The sequence below is a fragment of the Euleptes europaea genome, chromosome 17 (genome assembly GCF_029931775.1).
Source record: "Euleptes europaea isolate rEulEur1 chromosome 17, rEulEur1.hap1, whole genome shotgun sequence".
Classification (NCBI taxonomy): Eukaryota; Metazoa; Chordata; class Lepidosauria; order Squamata; family Sphaerodactylidae; genus Euleptes; species Euleptes europaea.
This window is the reverse complement of record NC_079328.1, coordinates 20,811,289-20,821,466: the sequence shown is the minus strand read 5'-3', so window position 1 is coordinate 20,821,466 and position 10,178 is coordinate 20,811,289. Positions and strand designations below refer to the sequence as shown.

At 51.0% G+C, this 10,178-nt stretch overlaps 1 protein-coding gene across 1 annotated transcript; it reads left to right on the top strand.

Annotated features, from left to right (window-relative positions):
• The first annotated feature begins 1,762 nt into the window (after positions 1 to 1,762).
• On the top strand, positions 1,763 to 3,567 carry LOC130488946 (potassium voltage-gated channel subfamily A member 5-like). Its single transcript, XM_056862637.1, has one exon. The coding sequence runs from the start codon at positions 1,763 to 1,765 to the stop codon at positions 3,551 to 3,553; it is 1,791 nt and encodes a 596-aa protein (XP_056718615.1). The 3' UTR covers positions 3,554 to 3,567.
• The last annotated feature ends 6,611 nt before the right edge of the window (positions 3,568 to 10,178 follow it).

Here is a 10,178-nt window from a genome sequence, read left to right as displayed (position 1 = left end):
GGGATATCAGAGGTGCACCTCAGGTCGAGAGAACAGGAGCTTCAAGATCACGAGTGCCTGGTTCAAATTTCCCATCAGATGCACTGGGAGGGTCTCAGTAAGCCCATTTTGGAAAGGAGAAACCCAAGTGACGGGTGCTTTAGGAACACAAGAAAGTCCAAATTTAATAACATTAAAAAAAAAGAAAGAAAGAAAGGCCCTGCTGGATCAGACCAAGGTCCATCAAGTCCAGCAGTCTGTTCCCACAGTGGCCAAGCAGGTGCCTCTAGGAAGCCCACAAACAAGACGACTGCTGCAGCACCATCCTGCCTGTGTTCCACAGCACCTAATATAATAGGCATGCTCCTCTGATCCTGGAGAGAATAGGTATGCATAATAAGAATATAAGAAAGGCCCTGCTGGATCAGACCAAGGTCCATCAAGTCCAGCGGTCTGTTCCCACGGTGGCCAACCAGGTGCCTCTAGGAAGCCCCCAAACAAGACGACTGCAGCAGCACCGTCCTGCCTGTGTTCCACGGCACCTAAGATAATAGGCATGCTCCTCTGATCCTGGAGAGGATGGGTCTGCATAATAACAACATAAGGCCCTGCTGGATCAGACCAAGGTCCATCAAGTCCAGCGGTCTGTTCCCACGGTGGCCAACCAGGTGCCTCTAGGAAGCCCCCAGACAAGACAACTGCAGCAGCACCGTCCTGCCTGTGTTCCACAGCTCCGAATATAACAGGCACGCTCCTCTGATCCTGGTCTGCAGCACGACTAGTATTCATTTTGACCAGCAAGCACGAATAGCCCTCCTTTCCATGAAGATGTCTTCCAACATCCCGGTTCATCACCGCTCATCCCCGGGGCCCGTTCCAAGCCTCTCGCCTCCCGAGGCCAGGCCATCTCCCCACCACCTTCCCTCCTGCCCAGCCGACAGCGAGGAGGGGAAGCCTCCCTGTCGTCAAGCAGCCCCCGGAGACCTGGGAAAGGCCGACTGCGATTGGAAGCGGGGCCCCCCCCGGGGGAGAGGGGGGGCATCGCTCCCTCCCTCCCCCTCCCCAGCCCCCGGCAAGCGTGGTGGCTTCCCCCTCGGCCGCGGGCAGCCGTCTGTCCGCACGCCCGTCTTTCTAAACGGGCGCCGGGGCAGCGCCAGCCTCCCCCCCCCTCCCCGACAGGTGCGGCGTCCCAAAGGGGGCCGGCCCGGGCGCTCCAGCCCAATGGGGCGGGGCGGGGGACACACTGACTATGCCCCCCTGGCCGCCTGACCACTCCCCCCGATCCGTGATGGGGGGGGGGATACCCTCTGGGTGACCAATGGGACCTGCTGGCTGGGGGCCAATGGGATCCGTCCGCTGGGCCAATAGGGCGAGGAGGGTTGCGGATCCCCCGTGCGCTCCTGAGCCTCCACCCTACGAAATACAGACACAACACCCTCTTCCCTTCTCCGAGCCGGAGCATCGCCATCGCCGCCGCCTCCTCCTCCTCGGGTGGGCGGGCCTGGCTGGCGGCGGAGGGGAGGGCAGGCAAGGCAAAGCAAGGCAGTCCGGGGGGGGGGGGTTGTGGAGAGGCGGCGGCCCCCCCAGCCCGCTGGTCCGGGCTCCTGGCTTGACGTCAGGCGGGGCCGCGGCTTCCCCGGCCGGCCGCTGGTGCGCTCCGGAGAGGAGGGCGGCGGCGGAGGCGCGCGGGGCGGCCGGCCGGGCGGGCGAGCGGGGCGAGCGGGGCGCGCAGCATGCTGGCCGCCTCCCGGGGCCGCCGTCGCTGCTGCTGCTGCCGCCGCCCATGGAGCTGGCCACGCTGGTAACGCTGGAGAACGGAGGCGCCACGGCCATCCCCGACGAGGCGGGGGGCGGCGTCGGGGGGCGCCGGCGCCGGGGGGACCTGCTGCAGCTGCCCCCCTCGGCCTCCTCGTGGCTGAGCGGGTGCGGCGGCGAGGAGGGCTGCCCGCAGGCGGCCGAGCGGCCCCCGGACGAGGCGGCGCTGGCGCCCGAGGAAGGCCACCACCGGCTGGGCATGGCCATGGCGCGGGGGGGGTCCCTCTCCGGCGGGGCCTCCTCGGCGGCGGCCCCGGGGGAGGAGGAGGAGGAGGTGGACGGGGGCGGCGCGGGGGGCCCCCTGCCCGGCCAGCAGCGCGTGCTCATCAACATCTCCGGGCTGCGCTTCGAGACGCAGCTGGGCACCCTCAACCAGTTCCCGGACACGCTGCTGGGCGACCCCCAGAAGCGCATGCGCTACTTCGACCCCCTGCGCAACGAGTACTTCTTCGACCGCAACCGGCCCAGCTTCGACGGCATCCTCTACTTCTACCAGTCCGGGGGCAAGCTGCGCCGCCCCGTCAACGTCTCCATCGACGTCTTCGCCGACGAGATCCGCTTCTACCAGCTGGGCGAGGAGGCCATGGAGCGCTTCCGCGAGGACGAGGGCTTCATCAAGGAGGAGGAGCGGCCCCTGCCCGCCAACGAGTTCCAGCGCCAGGTGTGGCTCATCTTCGAGTACCCCGAGAGCTCCAGCTCGGCCCGGGGCATCGCCATCGTCTCCGTCCTCGTCATCCTCATCTCCATCATCACCTTCTGCCTGGAGACCCTGCCCGAGTTCCGCGACGAGCGGGAGCTCCACGTCCCCCTCCTCGCCCCCCTCAACGCCACCCCCGGGGAGGCGCCCCCGCCCCCCCAGCAGCCCCCCAGCACCCTGACCGACCCCTTCTTCATCATCGAGACCACCTGCGTCATCTGGTTCACCTTCGAGCTGCTGGTGCGCTTCTTCGCCTGCCCCAGCAAGCCCGAGTTCTCCAGGAACATCATGAACATCATCGACATCGTGGCCATCATCCCCTACTTCATCACCTTGGGCACGGAGCTGGCCCAGGAGCAGCAGAAGAAGGAGCAGCCCGGCAGCTCCAGCAACGGGGGCCAGCAGCAGGCCATGTCCCTGGCCATCCTCCGGGTCATCCGCCTGGTCAGGGTCTTCCGCATCTTCAAGCTCTCCCGGCACTCCAAGGGGCTGCAGATCCTGGGGCAGACTTTGAAGGCCAGCATGCGGGAACTGGGCCTCCTCATCTTCTTCCTCTTCATCGGGGTGATCCTCTTCTCCAGCGCCGTCTATTTCGCCGAGGCCGACGACCCCGATTCGCATTTCTCCAGCATCCCCGATGCCTTCTGGTGGGCGGTGGTCACCATGACCACGGTGGGCTACGGAGACATGAGGCCCGTCACAGTAGGGGGCAAGATTGTGGGCTCCTTGTGTGCCATCGCGGGCGTGCTCACCATTGCCCTTCCCGTCCCTGTGATTGTGTCCAACTTTAACTACTTCTACCATCGGGAAACAGACCACGAAGAGCAGGCCATCCTCAAGGATGAGCCCAGTAGCACGCAAGGTAGCTCAGCCGGGGACTTGAAGAGACGCATGAGCAAAAACTCTTTGGACAAATCTGTTGTGCACTTGGAGAACGTAGAAGGGGCCCACAACAGGACTGGATCGGTAGAGAAAGCCAATATTAAAGCTAAAAGCAGCGTAGATCTCAAAAAATCTCTCTATGCACTCTGTCTAGACACCAATAGGGAAACAGACTTATAGGGCATGGGACGCCGAGGGGGTGTGGGTTGCTGCGATGGAATCGTTGGGAAGGATACCTAGCACTGCCACTTAGCCGTTTGAATTAGGATATATTTTAAACAGGGTAGCTGTTCTTAGGAAGAAAAAAAAAACCTCCAGGAAATGCAAAGATTTAAAATATAAATATATATATATATTCTTTTCCATGACACGGAGAGTGTCACCTGTTTATGAAACCAGCTAAGATTAAGCCGGCTCCACCTCCCTGGGGCTTTGTTGCCCTTAACAAGTGCAATAGATACTGCTTGCAGATATGTATTTTAGTAAAAACTAAACAAAAAAGCCCAACATACATGATATGAAGTGGTTTCTAAACAGCTCATTTGTAGCACAATTTACTCGTCCGCCCCCCTCTCCCCACAGTAAATGGATTATTTGTTGGTACTGTAGTTTCCACCTGAAATATTTTCTATTTTCTATATGTATCAGTCAGTTGACAGAGAGAAAAGGCACTTTTCTAGGACATAGAGCTTCACGAAAGCTTTAGTACCTTTTAGCTAAGGAACACATTCCCCATGTTTTTTTTTTTAAAGTACAAAATCAGTTTTCTCCTGTGTGATGTGAATGTGATACTTTTCAGCCTTCTAGCAGAATACGTCTTTGTTGTCAGAGTTCGGTTTTTGTTTTCTTGGTGAGCCTTAAATTATTAAAAACGCAGATCCGTTTCTTGATACATACCTTTAATACCATTATCATATTTCTGACAATCCAAGTCGTGTGCTTTTTATCCCAGGAAACAAAAATCGGTAGGTTTTTTTTTGGGGGGGGGTGTTAGTTTTTTTAAAATAATTAGTATTTTCAAATACTTAAAAAAATTGGAACATTATTTATTATTTAAGTTTGGTCCAAGTGCACAACAGATCAAGGCACTGAGGATAAGTACAACGTGAGAACAGATATGTTCAGGTAGTCTTTTGGATTTGTGCTCCACTTAGTACCATAAATCCGTCCCATTGTGCGTCCGCTCGGATAGACGTCTTGCCAGCTTTTAACGGCAGTATTTCCACAATGGAGGGCAAGAGAATCTAACACAGAAGGCGGTGCGACTTCGGTAACACTCCTGTGGCTTACGTGTTGCGCTAAGTGGGGGTGGGGAAGTGGAGAAGGATCATCCCGGGGACCTGTTTTATTCAGAGGTTTGTTTTCAAAAATTCGGATGGATTTTTTTGCGTGTGCGCAGAGGCTCCTGAACAAACTACCTTCATCCAGGTGTGCGCTGCATCACAGCCGCTAAGGTCACAAAGCTGGCGGAGCAAACGGCTGAAATAGGGAAAAATAATCAGAGATCTGTCTACGTCGTTCTGTTGTTGTCACGGCTGCCAAGGACCAAGTTCTCTGGGGTCTGCGTGGTTGTTTCCCCCCCTCTCCACTTTTCGGCACGCTCCTGCTGCATCGTGAGTGGAGGTCTCGCTCCTTTGTTCCGTACCGTGTGACACGAGTTTGTACCAGAGGATCACCAATCAAGGTTAGTTTCTCCCTAATTCAGCAATATGTTCTTAATGCATTCACATGCACGGGTTGGCATTTTAGCAGAGCGTCCAAGCGGGAGGCAGGGTAAAAAAAAAAAAAAATGTTTTTTGTCTGTAAAGCTTCGGTCTGAAAAAACACAAGGATTCGCCTTTCTTTAAGCTGATGATCACTTATGATCTGATCTGCCGTGATGCTCTGGGCAGAACTGTCACTCCAATCTGAGGGCTAGTGTATACAGTCAGTGGAATCAAGTCTAGCTTGCTGTGGATTGCACCACTTGCAGCTGCAGGTGGAGTGTTGCATGCGTGAATGAAACAAAACATTTTGTAAATAGGAAAATAGCATATCAGGGGAAAAAAAGACTGATGGACTCCTTCCTTCTAGTACCCTGGTTTCCCATAAGCAGGGAGGATTTAAACACGCAACCCCCCCCATCTTGAAGTGGTACAGTCTGAGGAAAAAATACCTGCTGGTTATATAAATTGACCCTCAGTTGCTCCAAAATTGCACATGCAATCGGCCAGTTTTTGCACATAAGCTCATACCAGTTACCAAGCCTCAACATTTTTTTTTTACTAGTTTTCTCATCCACATGTACCAGTGTTAGTTGTTTGTGACCTAAAGGAATGAGCTTTTTCAAAGCTTTGCTGTCTGGTTGCCTGGGAGTCATTTTATGCACCCAGACAACTAGGCCGAGTGTATACTTTGCAAGTACCTGCCTGGTCGCCTGATCTGTCCTCAGAAAGAATCGGGGTTTGCTTCAAACAATGTGACATAACCCAGTTCACGTTACTCTATTCCTGCCCTAAGGGGGACCATTGTGTGCACATCAAGTGATTCCCCCCCCCCCCCCGCACTGGTGCATAAAAAGTGGATATTCTCCATCTTGAAAGGATGTTAATCTAGGTGAGCATTTTCCAACTTGTGGGTCCCAACCCAAAGTGGGTTGTGATGCCTGTGAAACTTGGTTTTTGCATTTTTATTGATATGTGGATCACCATAACAAACAGCCTGGGAACCACTGATCTAGGCAAAGATGGGAGAGGGAATGTTCCAGGACTCATACAAGCATCTTACAGAAAGCCATTTCATGGTATTGGTGAGTGTGAGAGTGTGAATGCTTAATTCTAGGTTTTACAGTACAATTCTAAGAACTCTTCTGGGACTAAGACCCAATGAATATACATGAGTAGACCAAATACTGAACATGAGTCAGCAGTGTGATGCGGTAGCTAAGAAGGCAAATGCGATCTTGGGCTGAAGTATAGTGTCCAGATCACACGAAGTAATGGTATCGCTTTGCTCTGGTTAGACCTCACCTAGAGTATTGTGTTCAGTTTTGGGCACCGCAATTTAAGAAGGATGTAGACCAGCTGGAACGTGTCCAGAGGAGGGCAACAAAGATGGTGAGGGGTTTGGAGACCAAGTCCTCTGAGAAAAGGTTGAAGGAGCTGGGTATGTTTAGCCTGAAGAGAAGACTGAGAGGTGATATGATAACCATTTTCAAGGACTGTCATATAGAGGATGGTGCTGAGTTGTTTTCTGTTGTCCCAGAAGGTCGGACCAAAACCAACGGGTTGAAATTAAATCAAAAGAGTTTCCATCATGACCTTAGGAAGGATTTTCTAACAGTTAGAGTGGTTCCTCAGTGGAACAGGCTTCCTTGGGAGGTGGTAAACTCTCCTTCCCTGGAAGTTTTTAAGCAGAGGCTAGATGGCCATCTGTCAGCAATGCTGATTCTGTGACCTTAGGCAGATGATGAGAGGGAGAGCATCTTGGCCATCTTCTGGGCATGGAGTAGGGGTCACGGGGTGTGGGGGGAGGTAGTTGTAAATTTCCTGCATTGTGCAGGGGGTTGGACTAGATGACCCTGGTGGTCCCTTCCAACTCTATGATTCTATTATTTTATGAGTAGAATTTTGAATAGACCTGCTTAGGATGACACTGTTAAAATTACAAAGCATCCAACTTTTTATGAGATGCATTTTTGCTTTTAATGTTTAAAGAAATGGAGTTGGATCCCATCAGCTTTTCTGGTGGTGAAAATGGAAAGAGGATCCCCCTTGACCATTCAAAAATAAAATAAAAGAAAATGCTATGCTGAGGACCCTGGGGCCTGCATTGACAAAGATGTGTGGGGCAGAGGCTGTAGTAAGGAGGGGAATTGGGAGAGATTGGGTGGAAAAGCTGGCTGGATCCAACCTATTATTTGCCATTTAAATGTTAAGCAAAGAATCTGATTGTTCCTCCCTCCTTCCCTTGAGATGAGTGGTGAATATTCCATTCTGGTTAGACAGGGATTGCACATTCATGTAAAGGGTCTCGGCTGGGCCTCTTACTGAGCATTTGAGTTAACATGGCAAACTTGAAACAATTTTTTTCTGGCAATAACAGCACATTACTGATTTTTATTTCTTCATCCTTTGCACTTGCAAGAAGCGTTTTGTCTATCTGGTACTGGGGCCAAATAGATGTCAGTTAAGCCAAAGTTTTGTTGCAGTTTTATATGAAAATGTCTCCAATTTCTTGGAGCAAAATTATGATAAGGACCATGGTTTATAGCATACAGGTACCATTAAATATGGATGGTTCCATGTTAATTTCTATGGAGCTGCATGATAACCTGATAGTTTCGCCTCCACCTCAAAGCCTTCTATAAGCGTGACAGAAACAAAATACAGTATACGTTACACCACATTACGTTAGCCTTCTCTGTTAGTAGAAAATAGGTGTTGTCATTGTGTTGTTAGAATCTTCACCATGTTGGGGGTCATGTGGATTTCCAATATCCGAGGTGTGCAGCATTTCATTTCCCCTATTCACTTGAAATTGGGATCTTGACAGACTCCAATGTCGTTTTAGTGGTACTTCACATAAGAAAACATGTGACAGAAGTATTAAAACCCCAGAGCAATGAACTCCTTTATTGTAAGTGTCTTAGAAACGGGCTGGCCCATGAAGGGTTTTGTTGTGGATGGGGATTCCTTTCCAAGGAGCCCCTTCAGTCCCTGAGCCGGCTTTGCTGGCTTCCCCCACTCTGGTTCAAGGACTGGACTGGTAAGGTCCCAGAACACCCTCCCACCTAGGGCTGCCAACTTCCAGGTACTTAGCACAGGAAGGATCAAAAATATCAAAAAATATCATAGCTTGACAACAAACTATATAGAACTTGAATAACACATCAATTTTATCTCTAAATAAGTGTATATAAAGTAGGTAGTTAAATTGTATCCCTTTGGGGAACTTGGAAAGTTGCTGAAATTGTCGTTACAACCATGTATATTGAAAAATACTTATCCGGATTCAGGAATTTATAAAGTGGAACTTTGTATGTGGTTGTTCTTCATCCCTATGGGAGAATTGTACTGAAAGCTGTAAAAGCTATTAATTAATCAAATTTATACATCAACATTGAAACTAAACGGGACTGAGGAAGACTTGAAATGATCGTATCCCTTTTTACCTATTCTTCGTTTGAAGACGTCGACCTTGGTTTGATCGTTGCTGTATAATTTTCTACCTATTTTGTATACACTTATTTAGAGATAAAATTGATGTGTTATTCATGTTCTATATAGTTTGTTGTCAAGCTATGATATTTTTGATATTTTTGGTCCTTCCTGTGCTAAGTTTCTAACCCTTGGGAATAGCACAGAGGTGTCCTTTTTGGTTGCTCAACTTCCAGGTACTAGCTGGAGATCTGCTATTACAACTGATCTCCAGCCAATAGAGATCAATTCACTTGGAGAAAATGGCCGCTTTGGTAATTGGACTCTATGGCATTGAAGTCCCTCCTCAAACCCCACCCTTCTCAGGCTCCGCCCCAAAAACATCCCACCGGTGGTGAAGAGGGACCTGACTACCCTACTTCCGCCCCCCACCACTCCCTCTTTGGTCAGTGTGTGCCCTGCTGCATGGCCAAATATGAGGCATGAAGGACCCCACTTGAGTGAACACAAAAGACTAATTTATTAACCAACTGCTATAACCGTTGAATAAGTGAAAGAACAGTTATGAAAGTAGGGCAGATGAACACATGGTGCACTACAAACACACCAGGTAAAACTCACACTGAAAAAAGCTGGCTCTTCATGGCATGCAATTAACACCAACACCTTCCGTCAAGAGTTTGGGTGTGACCTTAGATGCTTCCCTTACAATGGAGGCACAGGTCACTGCTGTTGCCAGAATAGCATTTTATCATCTTTGCGGGGCAAAGCAGCTAGTGCCCAACCTCTCTCGCCATGACCTAGCCACAGTGATCCATGTAATGGTCACTTCCAGATTAGACTACTGTAACTTGCTCTACGCAGGGCTGCCCTTAAGACTGCTCCGGAATCTTCAACTGGTCCAGAATGCAGCGGCGCATCCTTATGGGGACCCCGTGGAGAGCGCATATTCGACCAGTGCTCTGCCGGCAGCCCTGGCTCCCGATTGAAGGACAAATCAGGTTTAAGGTTCTAGCATTGACGTTCAAGGCCCTTAACGGTCCGGGACTATCCTATCTGCGGGACAGCCTCTCCCGCTACAGCCTCCAAAGAGCACTCTGCTGGAGAAAATCTGTTGGTGATCCGTGGCCCGAAAGACATCCTGCTGTCCTCAACCAGGACCAGGGCTTTTTTGACTCTGGCCCTGACCTGGTGGAACACTCTGCCAAGTGAGATCTGCACCCTGTGGGAATTAAACCAATTCCGCAGGGCCTGTAAGGCAGTGTTGTTCCACCGGGCATATGGTTAGCAGCAACAGCCCCTCCCCTCCACCTTAACAGTAAAATGTTTTCTGCAACACAGTTTGCCCGTGCCATGGTTTCCCTCCTGAGAGCCTGGATGCCCTTAGCCACAAGTCCGTTTGTGAGAAAGTTTCTGGAAGTTCATGGTTTGCAGAACTTTTACTACATGCGATAGCTGTCCAGTGCCACTGTTTACATGTGTCATCTCAGATCCCGTGCTGGACTGGACAAGTGGATGGTTTGTGGGTCGAAGATTATGGATGGGTAATTACAGAAAACAGACTTAACGTCCCGTAACAACTGAAATGGCACCAGCAGTTCCAGATCTCCTCAACGCCTTCAGGTGCAAGTGTCAGAACAATCTGAGAGTGCTTGATGCAGTTGTCA